The sequence below is a fragment of the Globicephala melas genome, chromosome 16 (genome assembly GCF_963455315.2).
Source record: "Globicephala melas chromosome 16, mGloMel1.2, whole genome shotgun sequence".
Classification (NCBI taxonomy): Eukaryota; Metazoa; Chordata; class Mammalia; order Artiodactyla; family Delphinidae; genus Globicephala; species Globicephala melas.
This window is the reverse complement of record NC_083329.1, coordinates 30,232,332-30,256,380: the sequence shown is the minus strand read 5'-3', so window position 1 is coordinate 30,256,380 and position 24,049 is coordinate 30,232,332. Positions and strand designations below refer to the sequence as shown.

At 48.9% G+C, this 24,049-nt stretch overlaps 1 protein-coding gene across 2 annotated transcripts in view; it reads right to left on the bottom strand.

Moving 5' to 3' along the window:
* SLIT1 (slit guidance ligand 1) overlaps window positions 1-24,049 on the bottom strand; it is a 207,181-nt gene that overhangs the window by 167,796 nt on the left and 15,336 nt on the right. Inside the window, exon 1 of one of the 2 annotated variants that reach the window (XM_030865222.2) lies at window positions 2,612-3,276. The exons of the other annotated variant lie outside the window; for it this stretch is intronic. Coding sequence (XP_030721082.1) covers window positions 2,612-2,808 — 197 coding nt within the window. The 5' untranslated portion in view covers window positions 2,809-3,276. Of the gene's footprint in view, window positions 1-2,611; window positions 3,277-24,049 lie in introns of those variants that run through there. 2 annotated transcript variants of the gene reach the window in all.

The following is a 24,049-nucleotide window of genomic DNA, read 5'->3' as shown; positions in this document are numbered from 1 at the left end:
TAATCCCAAAGCTTCCTCCCCACAGCCCCATTACACTGCCAGAGCTTACAGTTAGGTGCACCTGCCCAGTCCTCTCAACTGTACATCCCTTCAGAGCAGGGACTTGCTCACTCCCAGCTGGAGCCTCAGCACCAGGGCAGTTACGGACTCCACAAACACTTGCTGAATTAAGTAACAAGACTCTTCTCCTGATCCTATTATAATAATGGCCCTCAGCAAGCATCATAATGTACCAAGAACTTCCCATACATTACCTTCAGTCCTCACAAGAACCAGAGACCTTACGTATCAGCAGCCTCATTTTCCTGATAGAAAGCAACTAAGGCTCAGAGAAGTTAAGTCACTTGCCCAAGGTCACACAGCAAATAGCTAACTTTACACCAGGAAATTTCACTTCCATCTCACTCTGATTGCAAAAGAGCTAAAGAGTTCATCAAAGTCAAAACAGACACTACCCTCAAAACTAAAGGTGGAGAGAGAGCAAGAAATGAAATGACTTCAAAATTCAGATCCAAAAGCAAAGGAGAGGGGCTAAAATTCTCAGACCTAGGCCGCTACCAGGGTAACAGCTGCAGGAGAATTGCCCCGAGGACAAGGCAAAGGAACAGAGATGAGGTCCAGAAGGAACATGGAGGGTGACCCTGCAGCCTCAGGGGTCCTTTAGACAGATTTCTGACCCTCCGTCCCTCTCCAGGGCCACACAGGATCCCCAAGGAATCTGTTTGTTCCAACTTCTCCCCATGCAGTGCCACAACACACACACACACACACACACACACACACACACACACACACACACACACACACACACACACACACACACACACACACACTGATTCCCACCTAGATTGCAAATTTTCTGAAACCTCCAAGGGAATTTTTCAGTCTCAGCCAAGAAGAGTCTGGGGCAAACGTGCTAATTGCTGACCTTGGTACGGAGTTTGATCCAGGAGACAGTTCTTCCCAGGGCCAGATTTCTGCCTCTGACCAGCTGAGAGTCATGAAAATGTGCTCAAAAGTTCTCAAAATCTGTACACCTTTCCTGAGAGCCACTGCAGGGACCCAGGAGTGTGAGAAGAAGGAGAAGGCAGATTTCAAAGGGGCCAGCAGCCTCCTCCGAAGTCCAGCTCAAAAATCCCCCAAGGCAGCCACCTCCGCAAGCGGCACAAAGGCCCTTCATAAGGGACTTCCCAAGCGGCGCAGTGGTTAAGAATCCGCCTGCCAATGCAGGGGACACGGGTTCAAGCCCTGGTCCGGGAAGAGCCCACGTGCCGCAGAGCAACTGAGCCCGTGAGCCATGGCCACTGAGCCTGTGCTCTAGAGCCTGTGAGCCACAACTAGCGAAGCCCATGGGCCTAGAGCCCGTGCTCCGCAACAAGAGAAGCCACCACCATGAGAAGCCCTGCACCACAACAAGAGTAGCCCCCGCTCGCCGTAACTAGAGAAAGCCCGCACGAAGCAACGAAGACCCAACGCAGCCAAAAAATAAATTAATAAATAATAAAAAATTTTAAATAAAAAAATAAAAGGCCCTGCATGAGACCAAAAATCTGCACACACAGCCCATGTACATGGGCTCTCCCAGGCTCACACTACTGAGGTGACACCACAGATACCAGGAGTTCATGCAGATACACATTCTGCAAGAGAATCTGGGAAAACAAATTATATATGTCTATAAACACACACACATGCTAATCCCACCCCCCCCCACACACACACACACATTTTACAAAATTTGGTGAGTCTAGAAAGGGCCAAGTTTTCTCAAGAATTTAGAAGGGAGTGACAACAGCGTAAGAGAAATGACGGTTTTTATGACTTATCATGGTCAATATCTTTAACCTCGTATCTCCCACTCCAAGCTCCCGACCTCTCAGCATTATTTACGGGCTCCTTGTCCAGGTCATATCTACCCCTCTCTGTGTGCTGAATGTAACATACCCCAAGGCTCAAACCCAAATCCCTCAGGTCCACTGTCTGCCTGGGTTGGGGATGGCTGGATGTGTAGTAGGGGACAAATGCCTCACATCTGGAAGGAAAAAATTCTAAGACTCTGAGGCAAACAATGGGGAGAAAGGGGGAGACTAGGACCTTCAACTCCATCCCATCCTGCTGCCCATCACCAGCCTACAAGCCCTCAGAGCCCACATGCACACCTCCCACTCAGAACACAGCCCAAGCCCCATGTGCCCAAACGGAGACATGGTGCCTGGTGAGTGTGAGCTTCCCTCCTGGGTGCCAGGAAGGCTTTCTGGCACCAATTCCCAGACACCCTGGAGAAATAAAGTGCTGGCGCAGTGGGAAGGCCTGCCGTGCTGAGCGCAGGGTGCAGGTGTGAGGATGGGAGCTGGCAGCCCCGCGAGGGCCCAGGTGTGAGGATGGGAGCTGGCAGCCCCGCGAGGGCCCTCTGAATCCCGAGAAAGGGAAACATTGGCGCTCCTGGCTCCTGGCTTCTGGCTCGGGAAGGACCCTGGCAAGCACTGACTCATTTATTGGCTGCAGAGCCCAGGCCCCTACGGTCCTGCCCCCACCTTTAGCCCTGAATTGCATCGGGGTGGGAGGGCAACCTCGAGGCTCCCCGCGGGCTGCCGATGAGGGCCATACTCACAGGCGCTCCGTGTTCCGTGGAATGTTCTTGGGGACGGCCTGCAGCCCCGTGCCGTGGCAGTCCACCGTGGTGCCAGTGCAGGTGCAGAGGGCGGGGCACGCCGTGGCGCCCAGGCGCCACGCGGCTGCCCACAGCAGCAGCCAGAGCTCGGGCCGGACAAGCCCCGCCGAGGGCCCCCTCCAGGTCGTCAGCGCCATGGTGCCCGCACCGCGTCCCGCTTGCTTGCCAGACGGCAGCAGCCGCTTACCATCCCCGTCCGGGGTGGCCTCCAGGTGCAGTCCCGGGGCAGAGCCACCGAAGAGACCGCGGGTTTGTACGCTGCGCCCTTGCGGGCTGGGAGGCACCTTGCTCCTCCAAGCGACGGCGCCTTTGCGCGGACGAAGGGAGGGCGCCTCGGGCGGAGGGCGCTCGGCTCCTCTCCGGTTTCTCGCGGGCTGCGTCTCCCTCCCTCTCTCCAGCTCCCAACTGACTACTGCGAGGAGGAAAATGGGCAGGCCCCGCGCGCGCACGCACCCCGCGCGCACACACACACACACACACACTCACACTCACACCCGCACGCTCGCTCCCACCCAGCAGTCATCCATCAATCGAAAAAGCACACAACCAGAGCCAGACTCCTCCTCCCCTCTCCGCCCCCGCCTCCCGACGACCACTCGGCTGCCGCTGCTAGCAGCTTACACTTTCAAAGGTGGAACCTCCGAGAGCGGGCAGGGGCTGCGGGGGGAGGGGAGCACACAGTTGGACCCGTCAGGTCGCGACCCTCTCCAGCTCTCTCTCTCTACACACACACACACATACACACACACACACGCACACACATAGAGCGAGGATGCGCACACTTAGACGCACGCACCCGGCTCCCGCAGTCCCAGCTGCTGGTCCAGACAGGGGGGAGGGGATCTTATTTTGCTGCCTGGACCCCTTCCCCAGGCCACAGACACGCTCTCCCCGACGGCTGAAACGGTCCTAGGGCCCCACCAGACTTGCTTTTTCAGTTCTTGGTGAAAGGAAGCCCCGAGCCCCAGGTGACCTCTCCAAGCCACCTACTTCACTTAGCCTGGGACCTTGAGGGTGGAACAAGAGCACTGGGCGGAGGGGGCTGGGGGGTGGGCGGTGCACCAAAGCCCTCGGCCCAGCAAGCCTCCTCCCTTCCCTCAACGCAGTCTCTGACAAGATGGCAGCAACCCCACTTCTCCAAGGGGACTCCCCCCAGAGTGATAGTGACCCTGATTTGAACAGTTGCACAGCCGGGAGATGTTATTTCTGCCCATCGGGCTACCCTGGCTTCCCAGAATATCAGTGGGGTTTGGAAATGCAGCAGATACCCTAGTGTGCTCACACCAGGGTTCCTCCATTTGTGACAGGTGAAAACAGATGAAAACGAATATTCAGTCCTGTCATGAAAGGACCACTGAGAAGGCCAGGAAAGGGCTTGAAGAGAAGCACCACAGGCCACCCACATCAGACCCTGGGCTTTCACAGTCCTCTAGGCAGGCACTTTGCTCACTGTAAGACCGATATGGTCATGGGTGTGAACAGGAAATCCAGGTGGAGAGAGGATTGACCTCAACCCAAAAAAGATAAGGACCTCTGCCAAATCAAGGAGAGCTGTGGTTTGTTGGTACCATAGGACCCATACATTGTTTGTCCATCAGTTGGGGCCCCTGTCAAGGCTGCTTAGAGCCCAGCAAGAAGAGTAGTTGAACAGGTCAAGAAGCACTTCGAAGTCAGAAAGAGAAAAACAAATACCGTATGCTAACGCATATATGGAAACTAAAAAAGCGGTACTGATGAGCCTAGTGGCAGGGCAGGAATAAAGACGCAGATGTAGAGAACAGACTTGAGGACACGGAGAGGGGGAAGGGTAAGCTGGGATGAAGTGAGAGAGTAGCATGGACATATACACACTACCAAATGTGAAATGGATGGCTAGTGGAAGCTGCTGCATAGCACAGGGAGATCAGCTCGATCTCTTCTTTGTGACGACCTAGAGGGGTGGGATAGGGAGGGTGGGAGGGAAGTTCAAGAGGGAGGGGATATGGGGATATATGTATACATATGGCTCTTCACTTTGTTGTACAGTAGAAACTGACACAACATTGTGAAGCAATTATACTCCAATAAAGATGTGAAAAATATAAAATAAAAACTTTTGGGAAGATGAAAAAAAAAAGAAGAACTTCCCCTCACAGGTGGTGGCTACCTGGGTTTCTCCTTGGGAAAAAAACCAGAAGGAAAAGGTGGCTGGTCCAGGAGGTGCCAGGGGTAAGCACAGCACAGTACAGTCTGTCAGAGCTGGTGATGTGGTACCGAAAGACCCCACAAGATTAAAGCTTCCTCACCCACCAGGTACCAAAAGCCTCAGGGGTTTTCTTCATTTTTCTTTTCCATCTTGATGAAAAATTTGCAGTATCTCTACTGTCATAAACAGATAGAACCGGGGCCAGTACGTCGTAACTAATGTGGCTGATTTTATGGGCTTCTGACAGTTCTTTTGAAAGTTTTCACAGTTTTATCTATGACCTCTAACTAGGGCCATGGGTCCTGGAGCACCAATTCAATGACAGTTCAGGGGGAGGGGGCTTTCTCAGGGGTCCCGGTGCGGTGTGATCTTAGGGAACCCTTCCACAAGTCAAGCCAGGGCTGCCTGCCGTCTGCAAGGGCCTCCTCTCCCCTCTCCTTCACGAATTCCTTCTTCCCCGCCACTCCACAGGGCGCTCAGCCCTTTTCCTCTCCCTGGCCCTCCCCAGCCGCCTCAGGCGGAGTTAAGTCCCCCAGCCTGCTGCTCTGTTTATCCCCTCTTAGCTGGAGCTCTGTTTACACATGTGGCTCCTTCCCTGACCCTCCTCCTGGGGCAAAGCCTTCCCCCACTCCCCACCCCTCACGGCTTCCTCATCTCCTCACTTTGGCACTTAACCCAGCACCTGGCATTTAGTAGGCCTGTCACAGCCGGCACTCAGACCGTCGAAGGCATCTGGTCTCCAACCTTCGGCTCCAGCGGTGCCTCCCTGGCCCCATGACCTCAGAGGGCTCCTGGGAAGCCAGGACCCATGTGGGGAGGACGAGAGTGTTGATTAATGGGCAACATGCCCTGGGGGCTTCAGACTGGCAGGGTGGAGGAGAGGCAAGAGGGGTGGGAGCAGACGGGGGGGGGGGGCTGGAAGATTAGCTCTGCCAGTGACTCCTGAGAGCCAGCCGCTGCCCTAGAAGCTTCCAGACTAGGATGGACAGTGAGTCCCAAGCAGGCCTTGAGCTAAATTGTCACCGCCTGGCAAGGCCTGGCCTTTCCTTTAAAGGGGAGAAGGAAGGAGGGCTCCTCAGAGCCAGGACAAAGACTCCCCCTGCCAGCCCATCATGGGAGGCCCTGCCCCAGCAGCCGGGCAGCTCCCCAACTTGGCTCCCGTCCCCAGTTCCTCCACCCCAGAACCTGGCCGGCTCCCCGACTGGGGAAGCAGATCACCGTGAATGAACGCAGCTCATTAACGTTCCCAGCACATTTCCTCCTTAAACAGCCACCTGACCAGCAACACCCCTGCCATCCCACCCCCCCTGCTTTTTCAGCTTCCTCTCGCATGCCCCTCCCTCTGTTGGATCTCCCTACCCCCTGCCTACAGCCGGGCCACCTGCTCCCTCTGCACAGGTGGGGAAGAGGCAGGCCTGTCACACTGCTTCTGCCAGGAAGGCCCCTCCAAGCCCCGCTCTGCCCACTGGCCACCAGCAGGGCGACCCCCCAGGGGAAACTTGGGGCTGGGTCTCTCCAACCCAGGGGTGTGAGCCTCCTCTGCATCCCCTCAGTGTCACATGCTCAGGACTTGAGGGGCCCCTCCTGCCTGTGACTCAGGGAGAAAATGCCCTCCTTCCAGCCTTCTGCACCACCAGCCCCTCTGGAGCGCAAGAAGGTGGAGAGCCTGGGTGAGGCTCACCTTGGTTTGGATTTCCAAACTACACAAGGCAAGAATGAGACAGAATGCCTGCTATTTGAGCATTCATTGAACACCATTTATTGACTATCTATGTACTATGTACCTTGTACTGGGACTCAGCAATTCAACAGGGAATACGAATGGCCCTGGCCCACAGTGAGCTGACGGTCCAGCAGGGGAACAGAAAGAAAACCCCACTCAGCATGATAAGTTTGGTAACAGGGAATGTGGAAGTGCAGAGAAGCCAGAGTGTAGGACATGGGGTAAGGCTGGAAGACTTCCTGGAAGAAGAGGCAGTTGAGCTTAGTCTTGAAGGATAAACAGGCATTGGCGGGCAATAAAGAGGAAGAAAGGCTTTCTGGCCAAAGAGAACTGCGAGAGGTAAGGCACACAAACAGCAGCAGCATCCTCAGTGGCTGAGTTGCAGCAAGTTCTGTAAGGCTGGTGCACGGCAGGGGGTTCAGGTGGGGAGTGATGGCAAGAGGTCAGAGAGCTGATGCGGGCACAGCCCAGAGGCCCTGGTGCAGCCATTCTCTGGTTTATTGGGCTTTCAGAATCTCCTGGCCTGTCCCTGTGCCCAAGCACATGCCTATATATGTGTGTGCTTGGAATGCACTATCCCTCAAATGAGAGACAGTGGCTTCCAGGGAGGGGACTGGGTAGTGGTAGGGGGATAGTTTCAGCACATGTCATTGTTGTTGTTGTTTTCCTACTGCTTGGATTTACCTGTGTAGTATGACCTAACCCCCCATTACCACCTATACATTGTTTTAATCCCCAGGGATGCTTATTATAAATGCCTATTCCTAGGACCCACCCAAGACTTTAATCAGAATCTTCACTGTTAGCAAGCTGGAGGGTGAGGCAGTATGATGCTGATGCAGGTGGTTCCAGAAACCATGCTCTAAGAATCAAGGCCTAGTGTGCTGAGTTAATGAGTTTGAACTTGGACCTGAAAACTCTGGGGAGCCATTGAAGGAAGGGGCCTGGCAGGAACAAAGGGTCTGAGGCCTGCCTGCCTCCCTCCTCCTCTCCAGCTTCCACACGCTTTTAGTGAGGATGAGACACATCAAAGAGGAAGATAGCCACAGGGGAATGGAGAGGGACAACTGGAGCCAGGTGACACTGGTTACACTAGCTTCAATCGCAAGATGCCAGAGCTGGAAAGAGATTAATAAATGATCAAATCCAAACACCACTGACCAGCTGGTGGCCCAGAGGCAACCAGCCTAACCTCACAAAGGAGTTGCAGGGGTGAGCCGTGAATGAGGCTGGATCTTGCTCTGCTAGGCCTACACCTGGGTAGAACCCGGCATCCACTCCATCCTGGGCTCTCCTCCTGACCCTGTCACTCTCACAGGGACTGAGGAAGCAGGAGTCCCTGGAAGGTCATAGCAGCAGAACTCAGGATATTTTAGCTTTCATCTCTAACCCCCTTGATGTACTCAAGTTTGAAGGAGGCTGGACCACTTGAGGCTGTCAATGACAAAGCCTGAAGCTGGGACACACTCCTAGACTTAAGATCAGTGGCCTTTATAGAAGCCACCATATGCATCCAGGACAGCTCTGGCAGATGAGAAGCACCGGGGGCAAGAGAGAAGCAAAGCGGGGAGGGGAAGAGAGAAGAGGAGAGGAACGGGAGAGAGCAGGGTGAGAGTCTGTGCAGGCAGCAGTTTGCTCACTCACTCATCAAACATTGATCGCTTGCCAACTGTGAGCCAGGCTTCGGGAATATAAGAGATTTTCACTTGGGGTTCATCAGACTTCTTGTATCTGGTTCATAGTTTTTATCAAATGTGAAAAGTTTTTAGCCATTGTTTCTTCAAAAGTTTTTATGTTCCCCTCCTCTCTTTTCTCTCCCTTGGGGACCCCACTGACACACATATTAGGCCACTTGAGGTTGTCCAATAGCTCACTGATGCTATGGTCATTTTTTTTTCTTTTTTGTTTTTTGCGTTACGCGGGCCTCTCACTGCCGTGGCCTCTCCTGCTGCGGAGCACAGGCTCCGGACGCGCAGGCTCAGCGGCCATGGCTCACGGGCCCAGCCACTCTGCGGCATGTGGGATCTTCCCGGACCGGGGCACAAACCCGTGTCCCCTGCATTGGCAGGCGGACTCTCAACCACCGCGCCACCAGGGAAGCCCTCTGGTCATTTTTTTTAGCCTCATTTTTCTCTGTGTTTCATCTTGGTGAGTTTCCTTTGCTGTGCTTTCACGTTCGTTATCTTTTCTTTGGCGCTGACTAACCTGCTGTTACTCCCATCTAGTACAATTTTTATCCATGACATTGTGGTCTTCATATCTAGAAGATCTATTTGCGTCTTTCTTTTATCATCCATGTATCTTCTCATGTTTCCCTCTACCTTCTCGAGCATATGGAATACAGTCATAATAGCTCTATCTGTGAATTCTATTATCGGTATCATTTCTGGGTCAGTTTTGATTGATTGCTTTTTCTCTTCATTTTGGGCCATATTTTCCTACTACTGTGTATCCTGGAATTGTAGACTGAATGCCAGACATTGTGGATTTTACCTTGTAGGGTGCTGGATAGTCTTGTATTTTTAAAAAATAGTGTTGGGCTTTTTTCCAGAACAGAGTCAAGTTACTTGGGAACAATCTGATCTTTTGAGGCTTGCTTTGAAGCTTCTGAAGGCAAGGCCAGAGTAGTCTTTAGTCTAGGGCTGATTTCCCCACTACTGAGGCAACACTCTCTGAATACTCTACCCAATGCCCTGTGAATTTGGCGGCTTTCTGCTCTGGCTGGCGTGAACACCAACTCTGTGGGAGCTCCAAGGATGGTTCTGCACTGGGGGTGGGATGGGGCACCACAGGGAGGAACCATCTGGAAATCCCTGGTCGCTCTCTCTCTCTCTGTGCAGCCATTTCCTCCCCCATCTCCCCTGAGAACTCTAGCCCCCTCGGCCTCCCGAACTCTCCCCTTCGACTCTGCCAGGTTCCACCTGGGTGCCCCTCTTGCTCTGTGGCCTGGAAACCCTCTCCGGGCTGTAAGCTAGGGGACAATTACAGTGCTCACCACACTCGTTTTCCCTCTTAAAGGAATCATCATCCCATAAGACCAGTTGTCCAATATCCAAAAACGGTTGTTTCATATATTTTTCTCTGGCTCTTTAGTTGTTAAAGGTGAGATGGTAAGTTTGGCCCATTGCTCCCTCTCGACCAGAAACAGAAGTTTGTGAGAGACTTTTAGCAATCCTCTGTACCCTCCAAACACTTCCAGTGTGATGTGGAGAGAGAAGCAAACAATCACATGATTCTGACGAGTGCCCTGAACTGGCCAGAGAGGAAGTGGCCTCAGCCTCGAGGGGCTTCTTTCAGTTGAAGAAGCACCTCCCACCCTCTGTGCGTGACAGTCCCTACGCTGGATGCCCTTCCTGTCATTCTCAGCCTGACTGGGTCCTCCTCATCCTAAGCAGCACCTCCTCAGGGAAGCCCTCCCTGAGCCGGTTAGGGGTTAGGTCAGCCCCTGCCCTGTCGTGTGATCTCCTGGCTCCCTGCACCTCCCCTCAGAGCACGAAACTGTCATTTGTAATTACTTGTTTATCTATCTCTCCTCCCGCCTAGGCTGAAGCGACAGGTTTGCATCTATCTTGTTCCCTAATGCCTGTTCAGGGCCTGTCACATGGAAAATGTGGGGAATAAGTATTTTTTACTAAAGTGTAGGGGCGTCATTCTGGAGACGGGGGATCTTGAGAAAAAAGGTGCAGAAAAGGCAGGCCCCCAAAGTCGGAGCAATGAAGAGGCACATTTGTTCCTCGGGGCGGCACAAGATGGGGTGGTGGGGAAACAGTAGGATGCTGAGGGACGGGAGGCCAGGCTGAGACCCTGGGATGTTATCCTGAGGGCATTCATGAGCCAGTGGGCGGCTGCAAATGGTCAGTACATGACACAGGCTGGGTTCCCTGGGAAGAGCCTCTGGGTTGGAGAGGAGCTTGCAGAGTATTTATTAGGGAATGCTCTCAGGGTCACTGACGTGGGAGGGAGGGGAAAGGGCATGGTCGGGCAGAGGGCAATGCTGAGCTGTGATGCTGTTTCAATGGCAGCTTTACAGGAAGTATTGAAGATGAGATGAACCTCTGGAGCTGTTCCAAATGTGGCAAGAGTGCTGGGCCTTTATCCAATGGCATTGACCAGACACTGGACGAGGGCTGCCCCTGGAAGGAGGTGTAACCTTGGGTAAGGCAGTGTTCTTCAGCTAAGGGCGAGGGCCGACAGCTGATGGCCATCCTTGGGCAACTCCTCCAGCAGCTGGGGGATAAGTTCTTCATTTCCGGAGGCAGATCCAGGCACTGCATTGCAGCATCCACCACTCCACCTGTACCAGTAGCATTTATGGGGCAGTAGGGGGCCGAGGGGAGCCCACAAGAGGGACAGCTAACTTAAGAGACCAAGGAAGACTTCCAGTACTGAATAAATGCAAAGATCTAAAAAAAAATAAAAAAAAAAATAAATGCAAAGATCTAAAGGATGACTAGGAATTAGCCAGGCCAGCAGAAGTGAGGGAAAAGTGTTCCAGACAGAGGGAAAAGAGTAGGAGACGGCCCAGAGGCAAGAACAGGCACAGGGCGTTTTGGCATGATTGGAAGAAGATTTTTCAAGAGGGAGACGAGACTGGGGTGGTAGTCTAGCAGAGGCAGATCCTAAAGGGCTGAGTAAATCTGTTAAGGAATTGGGCTGAATCCTGAGGGGACTTGGAAGCCACCTGGGGGCGTTAAACAGAGGAATGAGATATGATTGCTTTTCTCTCCTCTGCTTGTCCTCTGATTCAGCCACTTCTGCCTCCAGTGGCATATGGGAGAGAGAAGGCCCTGTTTGGAAGCACATCGTAAACCCCAAACACCCACATGAGAAGGAGGAGGCAGCCTTCTCTACTGGAGCCAGGCTGCAGTCCTCCAAAGTCCAAGAAAATGACAAAAATTGGCATCTGGGAGCTCATTAATCCCCTCGTGTCTTGGAGGCCTCATCTGTAAAGAATAATCCTAACAGCTAACACTTCCATTGTGCCTATAAATTCTAAGGGCTTATATTTCAAGAGCTTTGCATACTAAATCATTTAATCCTCCCAACAAACTTATGAGGTAGGTACTATTTTTACAAATGAGGATGTCAAAAGCACAGAGAGGTTTAGAGACTTACCCAAGGTCACACAGCACATGGGTGGCAGAGGTGCGATGTAAAATGGGGATAAGATCCACCTCCTAAAGAGGGTGTGGGAATTAATAGAAAGTACATACAAAAGTGTCTTATGCTGTCCTGGCATGTGGAAAGTGTGTTTTTTTCAAAAACACCCAAAACTCGTAAGAGTTTTAGGTTAGGGAAAAGGTCTGTCTAGAGAAAATTCCTTCGACAAACACTATATAATTAATTTTGTAGGACTGCCTTCTCTCCTTTTTCCTCAGCTCCTTCTGCAAATGATGCTTTCTGGGTCTGCCTAGCAATGTAACCAACATAAAGTCCAGATATTCTTAGAGCTTTCCTTGTCTTCATAGACCATGGGTGGGGTCTTCTAATCTCAAATGTAGTAATCCTTCTCAAACTGAACAAAAACCTAAGTTCAGCAGCTCATAGCCTAAAAACATTAAATGCATTTCATTGTAAATCTAATTTCTTTTTTAAAAAACACCAAAATGGTAACATCATTAGAATTATAGGTGATTTTTAACCTCTTCCTTTATACTCTTCTCTATTTCCCACATTTTCTACAATAAACAGCCTGTAAGCAAAAAATGTAAACATTATTTTATAAATAAAAATGTAATTACTGGGCTTCCCTGGTGGCGCAGTGGTTGAGAGTCCGCCTGCCGATGCAGGGGACACGGGCTCGTGCCCCGGTCCGGGAAGATCCCATATGCCACGGAGCAGCTGGGCCCGTGAGCCATGGCCGCTGAGCCTGCGCGTCCGGAGCCTGTGCTCCACAGCGGGAGAGGCCGCAACAGTGAGAGGCCCGCGTACCGCAAAAAAAAAAAAAAAAAAAAATGTAATTACTAAATCTGTAATTATTGCCTGAATAAAATTACCATTAAGTTTAATATACCAACTCTAATGATTTTATGAGCAAATAAATGCTAAATAACACATTTTACGTTCCTGCACTGACAGAGCTGCTATAGATCTGCAGAGGGTGCTTAAAAAATAAGTGATGTCTTGTATGAAATATCTAGAACAGGCAAATTCATAGAAACAGACAGCAGACTAGAGGTTACCAGGGGACAGAAGGAGAGGGGACGGGAAGTTACTGCTTACTGGGCAGTTTCCGTTTGGAGGGATGAAAAGTTTTAGAAATAGTGGTGATAGTTGTGCAGCATTATGGGTATAATTAATACCACTGAATTGTACACTTTAAAAAATGGTTAAAATGGCATTTTAAACAATTTTTATATATTTACCACAACAAAAAATAAGTTATGGCTCAGTTAAGGGAGAAGATGTGGCCCAGAATGCCCTGTCCTCCCGCTGGTCCTTGTCTCCTGCTGCCCAGGATGGGCCCAATAACTGATAAAAACAATAGTGATCACTAACAGGGACTGCCACCCAGAGATTAAATAACTTGCTCACCATAGATCACCCACAGGGTAGGGGATTTGGACTTGAACGCAGGCAATCTGACTCCAGATGTCACACCTTTAACCACTTCTCTGCACTCCACCTGACAGCACTATCTGCTGTAGGTTTCCCACATGACATGAATCATCGGCAGGTAACCCTGCAAGGGAGGTGCTGTTATCCCTACGTACAGACAGAATCCGAGGCTTAGAGCGAGCTGCTTGCTGGGTTACCCAGCTGGGTGCGGGAGCGGGAGCAAGGCTGCATTCTCAGCCCCCGACCGGTGGGTGGGCTCGTGTCTGCAACGGCCAGACGACGGTATAAAGGACCCATTGCGAGTGGAAACAACCTGCGCGGTATTTAAACTGTGAGGGACTAGGGGAGGGGGAGTAGAAGAGGCTTGAAGGGGTTTTCAGGGAGGGCAGGACAATTTTTTAAACTGATTGTTAGGCTGCTTTGCGCTTCTGCCAAGCCAGTTTGTGTCCTTGGAGGGTCTCTCAGCGTCTTCAGTGAACATTCTTCAGCTGGCCTGGGCTGGCCGGGGCAGTGGCCTGGCACCTAGGGTCCTGGGAGGGCTCAGAGACACTTGCCCCCTTTGGGCTCTGCCTGGCGGGAAGCGCATGGGGGCGCTGCCCTGGGTGCCCAGGGCAGAGAGAAGGGCGATGGAGGCGGGACGTGCAAGGGCGGGGTGGCGCCGTCTGGACCGGCGCCTGAGGGTGGGGACGTCTGCTAAGCGGGTCTCGGAGCAAAGCGAAACCAACGGCTTTTGTTGGATCCAGCAGAACAGCGCCTCTGGACGAACGGGGGTGGGAGCGGGCGGCACAGAGCCCCTCTGGGAGATTTGAGGCACCATCTGCGTGAGACTGAGGGCACACTTGCACCCAGGCAAGCTCCGGGTTGGTCCAGCTCTATGAATAAGTCTAGCAGCCCAGCCACTCTGTCCTGTTTCCCTCGGTGGGGACAGATGCATAGCACTGCAGCACAGCACAGTATAACACTTCTCCAGAGATAAGCATTGCAATGCCCCCATTTTACAGGTAAGGAAGTAGAGCCCTAGAGGAGAAGTAAGGGACCCAGGTCACGAGCTGATGGGGACAGGGGAGAAATGCCCTCTCCTTACCTCACCACAATTTGTATATTGAGAGTGTGTCTGCCTTCCCGCCTATCTAATCAGCTTTCGTGCCATTCATGTTTACAGTCTAGCACCCACCCCGGTACCTGGAACTTAGTAAATGCTCAATAAATGTTTGTGAAATTAAGATGAACTGGGATAAGAAACTCAGGTCCTCAGTCTTTGAGGAAAGACAAAATTTAGAAATCCAGGAATAATAACAGTTGTTCCCAGCCAGAGCAGCTAGAGTCTGGATAAATAGACCCGACCCAGCTGTCTGGAGAGGGTCACCCAGGCAGCTCCACTCCTTTTTGCAGTGAAAATAAGTTCTGCTGCCTCCAGCTGCCCACCCCCAGGGGCTTCGGGTGAGAAAATCACCTGAGGGCTTTGCCTTAAAACCTTAGAGTTGGAAGGAAACTTCCATAGCCTCTATTTCAGTCTATGTAATGTTTTCTTAAATTATTTTCATTAAGTTCATTCAATTCATATTTATGTGCATCCACCATGAACAAGGCCCTGTATTACTGAAACAAGAAGTGTGATCCTTGTTAAAATTAGAAGCAAGTTTATAAGTCAGGAGTTTTCTACAGCCGGAAGTATTTAGTCAGCAAACACAAGCCTCAATACAAACTGTACATACAGCAGCAATTATTTCAAAAAAAACGAAGAGCTAAGGTTAAAGATGTCATTTTTTTTTTTAGAGAAATTATTTGCTTCTGAATGGGAAAAAACAATTTCTAGGCATAGAGAAATGATCAGTGGAGTAGGGAGGTATCTCAAGCCTTTTTCTAACAGATATAGACAAGGTCAGCTCTAGGACAACTAACCGGGAGCTGAAGATTTGACATGTGGCGAAACAAGCCTAGACAAATCCCTGAAAAATCAGGAAAGAATTAGAGGGAATTCAAGAATTATTCAAGCCTGCAGAAAACCAAAGCTCAATTAAGTAATTGAAAATAGGAAATATTGCAAATATATGAAAATAGTGAAAGGTTAGAGGATGAGCTGCCTGGTTGTATGGGTGTTTGCTTTTCTTTAAGTCTTGCTCCTGATATCATACCTCAGAGTCAGAGTCTGAGTTCAACAGCTCCCTGAGGGAGACTGTTCATATTTGATGCAATTCAGTGCTTTGTGAGTAGAAATCCAGCTAAACATTCATGTACCCTATGATCCAGTAAGTTCTCTCCTGGAGATATAGATATAGATATAGATTACTGTCTTAGCTTTGGCAGCTATAACAAAATACAGTAGACTGGATAGACTGGGTGGCTTGAACAAGGCATTTTTTTCTCACAGTTCTGGAGGCTGGGAAGTCCAAATGCAAGTGGTAGAAGGGCAGGTCCCTCTTCCTGGCTGCCTTCCTGCAGTATCTTCACATGGCAAATAAGAAGGTCTGGTGTCTCTTCCGCTTCTTGTGAGGACACTAATCCCATCTTGGGGGCTCCACCCTTATGACCTCATCTAAACCTAATTGCCTTCCAAAGTCTCCACCTCCTAATACCATCACATTAGGGGTTAGATCTTCAACACATGAATTTGGGGGGACACAAGTGTTCAGTCCATAACAATACCTAACAAAAATAAAGGGTGTAGTCCACCAAACAATGTATACAAGAATATTTAGAGCAGCCTCATTCATAATAGCCCAAGCTTGGAAATGACTCAAACGTTCAGCAACAGAATGGATAAATACATTGTGGTGGATCTGCACAATGGAATAATGAGCAGGAACAAACCACACGGAAACATGAATGAATCACACAGGCATTATGCTGAGTGAATGAAGCTAGATACATGAATACATAATGTTTAACTCAATTTACATGAAGCAAAACACAAGCAAAACTAATCAATGGTGATAGAAATCAAAATAATGGTTGTGTTTGAGAGAACAGTGATGAAAAGGGGCATAACAGAGACTCTGGGCTTCTAGAAATATTCTGTATTTTGATCTAAGTGGTGGCAGTGTGCGTGTGCATGTGTGTAAAAATACACCAAGTTGGGACTTCCCTGGTGGCACAGTGGTTAAGAATCCGCCTGCCAATGCAGGGGACACGAGTTCAAGCCCTGGTCCGGGAAGATTCCACATGCTACAGAACAACTAAGCCCGTGTGCCACAACTACTGAGCCTGCGCTTTAGAGCCCGCGAGCCACAACTACTGAAGCCTGCGCACCTAGAGCCCATGCTCCACAACAAGAGAAACCACTGCAATGAGAGGTCTGAACACCACAACGAAGGGTAGCCCCCACTCGCCGCAACTAGAGAAAGCCCATGCGCAGCAACAAAGACCCAGCGCAGCTATAAATAAATAAACTTTAAAAAAAAAGAACACCAAATTATACACTTAAAATTGTGCTCTTTCTGAAGGTTATACCCTAATAAAAAAAAATCATTTCTATCAGGGATGACAAGTACACGGTGGGCTTGCCCATTAATATTAATTAACCACCATACTCCTTTTCGTTGAGCTCAACACCGGAACCATTCTCAATTCAGCACTCCAGCCAGTCTGCTTTGAGACAAAAACAATTGATGTTCCTTCATGTATACACAAGTATCTTAATTAAGAGAGAAAGTTTGATGCTATCATCTTCAATTTGCTTCTCCACACTTTGGGGAAGCCTGGTGGCAGGCTCCCTAAATTCCAGGCTCAGTTCCCAGGAGAAAGTGGCTTTGGAAGAGCAGATTTGGAAGCTGGAGAATGAGGGTGTGAGGGGCACACAACTGGGAGGAAGCCCCCTGACTGAGGGCTGGGGGATTAACTCAGTACCACAGGTTAACAGTGGGGCCCAGCCAAGGCGAGAATTTGACTGAGGCCCACTTTCTACCACATAGAACAAACTGGTCTTTCTCTACTAGCAGAGAATGAAGGAAGAGGAGGGAGGGAAAGGCTGGACTGCAGGAAATAACACCCTCTTGATTTACCCAAGGTCCTCTGGCAGCTGGAAATGTAGCCGCCACGTCAGCAGTCACCCCAGCTCATCTATGTATTTTCAGGGATGCTAACTCTTCCTGTTCACTCTTCACAGCTTACAAAATCTTCTGCATCCTCTATCACACAACCACGTGATCCGGACAAAGTGGAAATACCTCCCCTCCCCCCGGCATTTGAGGTTTTAAAACTGAGGTTCAAAATGCTGGAGAGGGTGTGGAGAAAAGGGAACCCTCCTACACTGCTGGTGGGAATGTAAATTGGTGCAGCCACTATGGAAAACAGTGTGGAAGTCTCTTAAAAAACTAAAAATAGCACCTGTCACATGCAGCACGTTCATGGGGAACCTGGTGCAAAACCATTTGCAGACGATCTGCTTCTGGGTCAGGGTTTCATACGTAGCAGAGCAGCTCCCTTGCTGTGAGCTATTGAAAGTCATCCCTCAATACAGGGTTTGTTAAAAAAAGGGAGGGGGGGAATTTTTTAAAAACTAAAAGTAGAGTTACCATATGATCCAGCAATCCCACTTCTGGGCATATATTCAGAGAAAACTATAATTCGAAAAGATACATGCAACCCAATGTTCATAGCAGCACTTGGAAACAACCTAAATGTCCATCAACAGATAAATGGATAAAGATTATATGGTGTGTATATATATATATATATATATATATATATAATGGAATATTACTCAGCCATAAAAAAGAATGAAATAATGCCACTTTCAGCAACATGGATGGACCTAGAGATTATCATACTAAGTGAATTAAGTCAGAAAGAGAAAGATAAATGTCATATGATATCACTTATATGTGGAATCTAAAATACAACACAAATGAATTTATTTACGAAACAGAAACAGACTCACAGACATAGAAAACAAAGGGGAAAGGGGGTGGGGAGGGATGAATTAGGAGTTTGGGATTAGCAGATACAAACTACTATACATAAAATTAATAAACAACAAGGTCTTACTGTATAGCACAGGGAACTATAATAAACCAGAATGGAAAAGAATATGAAAAAGAAAATGCATATATATGTATAACTGAATCGCTTTGCTGTACACCAGAAACTAACACAACATTGTAAATCAACTATACTTCAATTTTTAAAACTTAATTAATTAACTAAAAGAACAATGATAAAGACAAAAAAAAACCAAACCCTGAGGTTCAGATATATTATGTTACTCATAGACACCCTGCTAACCAAGTTACAGATTCAAGATTGAAACCCAGGCCTGCCTTACCACCCAGGCTCCTTCAGTTTGAGTTTTTATTTTTCATCAAAGCTATACATGCACAAAAATGGTCGTATTTGAGGACTTCCCTGGTGGCGCAGTGGTTAAGAATCCGCCTGCCAATGCAGGGCACACAGGTTCGAGCCATGGTCCAGGAAGATCCCACATGCTGCAGAGCAACTAACTCTGTGTGCCACAACTACTGAGCCTGCGCTCTAGAGCCCGTGAGTCACAACTACTGAGCCCATGTGCCACAACTACTGAGCCCACGCGCCTAGAGCACTTGCTCTGAAACAAGAGAAGCCACCGCAATGAGAAGCCCTCACACCACAACAGAGTAGCTCCCACTCACCGCAACTAAAGAAAAGCCCACGTGCAGCAAGGAAGACCCAACCCAGCCAAAAAATAAATAAATAAAAAAGAAATAAATTTATTTTTAAAAAAAGGTGGAATGCTTCTGGAAGATTTGTTATGAAAATAGCAGGTCCCGCACCTCCCGCCCCGTTTGCCTTCCTTGGAGCCAACAACCTTGACCTCTTCAAGCTGACTGATTTGGAATTTATGTCCACAATGTATGGAAAATAGGTTCACACCATGTTGAATCACTGTGGGGTTTCAGCACACTGACAGCACAGAGAAGATCCTACAAGCTTCCAGAAAGAGTAGACATAATGTTACCTACAAAGAGCTGGAAATTTGAATGGCCTTGATCCTGTCAATGGCAACACTGACGCACAGAAGGCAGTGAAAAATACCTTCAAAATTCTCAATGAAAATGATCCTCAACTTAGAATTCTAGACACAGCCAAACTATCAATCAAATGTGAGGGTAAAATAAAGACATTTTCAGATATTAAAGTCTCAAAATATTGACTTTTCCTGTACCTGTTCCCAAGAAGCTTGTAGAGAATACCCAATCCCTTACAACTCACCTTGCATTTTACTGTTAGTCCTTTTCTGTTTTCCCTACTCTTATAGGTCTTAACACCTTTAAAAAATCCTTTTTCTGTCAGTTTAATAGGATTTTAAGAGAGAAAAATCAGGCGGACTCAATCAATTACCATTACCCAGAAGTTCTCTGCTCTTATTCATTTTCATAAGCAACAAACACTTTTTCAAACAAAATCTTATGCAAAAGACAAATATCTAAGACACATGAAAGCCATACATATTGCACTGGTTATAGCATTGTTTCTCTCCATTGGCTAACTGTTAAGAAAGTTGCTGCAGCTAATTAATGGAAAAGGAATGATCGAATTAGAACAACACTATTTTGTACCCATAAATTAATTAATGGATCTAGGCTAGGCATTGTGTATCAGCTGCTGTTAACATCACCCCTACAGCACACACACAAAATGATAATGCGACATTGTGTGTCTTTTGATGAAAGAACATGCCACCACCTGGAGTTGCCAAAAAATCAAAACCTGAATTCATCAAGCCTCTGGATCCAGCTATCAATATACTAGATACACAGAGGACAGAAGGACACACTGAACTGCATCATCAGTGTGCAGTCCGCAAAATCCAGACTGGGCAACATCGACTGTTCGAATGCCCTGCGTTCCTCAACATATAAATTAAAAGAGGGAAAAAAGGGATGGAGGAAGAATCTTTGGATTAAAAGAGATTTAAAAGATATATCAAATAAGAAAGTGGGTAAGTGCACACCCATGTTCATAGCAGCACTATTCACAATAGCCAAGAGGTGGCAACCACTCAAATGTCCATCGACGGACGAATGAATAAACAAAATGCTGCACAGACGTATAATGGAATGTCATTCAGCCTTAAAAAGGAAAGAAATTTTGACACACACTACAACATGGATGAACCTTGAGGACATTATACTAAACGAAATAAGCCAGTCACAAAAGGACAAACACTATGATTCCTCTTGTATGAGGTACCCAGAGCAGTCAAATTCAGAGAAAGAAGGTAGAATGGAAGTTACCGGTGGGGGGGGGGGAGCGGGGGAGAAACTTGTTGTTAAGCGGGTGCAGGGTTTCAGTTTTGCAAGATAAAAAATTCTAGAGATTTGTTGCACAACAATGTGAATATACTTAACACTGGTGAACTGTATACCTAAAGATGGTTAAGATGGTGAATTTTATGTTGTTTTTTACTACAATTAAATTTTTTAATTTAGTTTCCAAAAATTTTGAAATTTTTTGGGCTTCCCTGGTGGCGCAGTGGTTAAGAATCCGCCTGCCAATGCAGGGGACATGGGTTCAAGCCCTGGTCTGGGAAGATCCCACGTGCCGCAGAGCAACTAAGCCCCTGTGCCACAACTACTGAGCCTGCGCTCTAGAGCCTGTGAGCCACAACTACTGAAGCCTGCGTGCCTAGAGCCCGTGCTCTGCAACAAGAGAAGTCACCACAATGAGAAGCCAGTGCACCGCAATGATGAGTAGCTCCCGCTCGCCACAACTAGAGAAAGCCCAGGCGCAGCAGCAAAGACCCAATGCAGCCAAAAATAAATTTTTTAAAAAAGAATTTTTTTAAATTTTTTACTACAATTAAATTTTTAAACTTAATTTTCTTTAATCTGCTATTTAACTTTAATGGCAGATTAAAGAAGGTGCCTATGGTTGATTACATTATATAGAAATGCAAGGAAGTAATTACCATAAAAGTTGGGATGAGAGCTATTGAGGGGAGAGGAAAGGAGTTGCATACTGGGACAGGACATGAAGAGGCTTCTGGAGCCCTTGACCTAGGTGCTAATTGACCAGAGTGGTCACCTGATAATAATTCATTATGCTATATATGCATTTGTCTCCTGCAGCTTTCTGTATCTGTTTTGAATACAATTAAAAAGCAAGACAAAAACACTGAAACGAAAGAAAGCTGCTGCCGTCCTGACTGTCAGCATATTCTGGTCAAGCAACCCTTTCATCTGAATTAGCAGAGGAGAGCTCGGAAGTGAGGTGGCCGGAAGCTGGGCCTGCCTCACCTCTCCCTCTTGGAGTCCTTTTGCAAAGCCCCGTGCTGCCACGTGTCTCCTCCCTGCCTTTGAAGCCCAGGTTCTGCACACAGCCCGCCCACAGGGACATGCTCACAGAGCTACAACAGCTGAGCTCTGCCTGGGGTCACAGAGGGAAACAGGACTGGGCAACATGACAGCCAGGTTCCCACTCACATGAGTGCAGAAAATAAGCCTTTGTTGTCAGCTGTCAAATTTCATCTTCTGGTTCCCAAATTCTCTAATGTGAATTCTGCTAAAATCCTTGTGCCACCGTAATGTGCCATCACAGGGTCAGGATGGCAACAGCTTTCTGTCAGTCTACGCAATGGGTGTCCCAGCGCAGGGTCCCTGCCAAGCAACAGCGTGCCCGGGAGGCTGCTTGGGGGTTGTGGTTAAGAGTACAGCTCTGGTTCAGGCTGCCTGGCTTCAAATCTGGGCTCTGCCCCCTGACCTGGGGTAACAGCTGATGGTCTCGGGGTCTCTGTCTCCCCACATGTAAAGGGAGGCTTGTAAGTATTTATTTCCTAGGGTTATTATGGGGCCTCAAGCTGAAATTTGTCAAGTCTTCAAAAAGAAAGCCTGGCTCAGGGTAAGGAATCGGTACTTATTATTATTATTGTTATTATTCCATTTAAAGGATGCAGCCCCAGGCTCACAATACCAGAGAGGGAAAACAGAGAGGAGAGAAAGTTCTCCCCCAAACTTTCCTTACGTCCTGGGGGTGGGAGAGCTTGTGAAGTTTTGCTGCCTCCATACCTGTCCATCTGACTGCTTGCTTGATACCCCAAACTCAAGAGGACTAAACCCCAATTCATGCGCTTCCCCTCCCCCTCCCTCCAACCCTGATGCTCTTCTGGTGCTTTCTCTCTCTCTGGGATTTCCCTGGCGGTCCAGTTGTTAGGGCTCGGTGCTTTCATTGGCAGCATGGCAAAAAAAAAAAAAGGAAGGAAGGGAGGGAGGGAGGAAGGAAGGGAAGAAAAAAAAGGAAAAAGAAGGAAAAGAAAAGAAAAGGGAGATTGTTTCCCCCATTTACATGCTGTGGCCCAAGGGAGCCTGCTAAAGCACTTGGGGTCCTCCATACAGGAGCCCCACGGCTCTCCCCACCCGCTCCCCTCCCTTCACCCTCCCTGCCTGCTCCTCAGGCCAGCGGGGGTGGACCTGGACCAGGACTGTTCCCTTGAACTGAGGCAGCCATAGAAACCTGGCCCTCTGGCCCCACTGAGCCAAAACCTCCGCTGCAGGTCTCCACGCCCATTCCTAAGGAGCCGCGAGTCTTCCCCCGCGGCTGGAACTGTTCTTAAAGACATGTAGCCCATCATCGGAGGCATCTCCTCCACTCACCGGACTCCGAGGCTAGTGCAGAGGGTCACTGCACAGTCGCTTATCCAGTGAGTGCTTATTGAGCACCCGCTCTGGACCTGCCACTGAGCAAGACGTTGGGCCACCTCAGTGAACAAACACAGTAGACACAGCCCAACAGCCATTCTCCCCGTCCTCCTTGCTAACAAAACCAGTTTTGTTCAAACCCCCTTGGAGTATTCCTAATCACTCAAATCCCATCATGGTACTTTATTCCCCTTGTCAATGCCTGATTTAACAATGGGCATTTCTAGCCAATGGAACTTAAGGGGACAGCTACTGGGGAGCTGCTGGAAAGGTTTTCCTCACTCTCCTCAAAGGAAGATAAGGAAGAAATACCTATGTTGGCTGATGCCTGGAGCTGGGGTAGCCATCCTATGGCCTGGAGGGAAATAGGTGACACTCTGAGAAGGGCAGAGCTGAAAGACAGAAGGAACCTAAAGAACCTAGGTCCTTGATGACACTGTTGGGCTTCTGAATTCACCACCCTGGATCTGCCCTGCCCCTGGTTTTCTTGTGGATTGCAGTGATAAAGGCCCTCATTGTTATGATTTGTTTCTTGAGGTATAATTGGCATATAACATTGTATTAGTTTCAGGAGAACAACGTAATGATTCAGTATTTGTATACACTGTGAAATGATCATAATAAGTCTAGTCAACATCTGTCACCTATACATAGTTACAAAATTTTTTTCTTCTGATAAGAACTTTTTATTTTTAATTTATTTATTTTTGGCTGTGTTGGGTCTTCATTTCTGTGCGAGGGCCTTCACCAGTTGTGGTGAGCGGGGGCCACTCTTCATCGCAGTGCGCGGGCCTCTCACTATCGCGGCCTCTCTTGTTGCGGAGCACAGGCTCTAGACGCACAGGCTCAGTAGTTGTGGCTCAGGGGCCCAGGTGCTCCGCGGCATGTGGGATCTTCCCAGACCAGGGCTCGAACCCGTGTCCCCTGCATTGGCAGGCAGATTCTCAACCACTGCGCCACCAGGGGAGCCCTGATGAGAACTTTTAAGATTTACTTTCTTGGGCTTCCCTGGTGGCGCAGTGGTTAAGAGTCCGCCTGCCGATGCAGGGACACGGGTTCGTGCCCCGATCTGGGAAGATCCCACATGCCGCGGAGCGGCTGGGCCCGTGAGCCATGGCTGCTGAGCCTGCGCGTCCGGAGCCTTTGTACCCTTTGACCTCCTTCACCATTTCACCCTACCCCTACCAGTCCCCCTTCCCCATCTCTGGCAACCACCAATCTGTTCTCTGTATCTATGAGACTGAGGTCTTGGGGTTTTTTTGGATTCCACATATAAGAGATCATGCGGTATTTGTATTTCT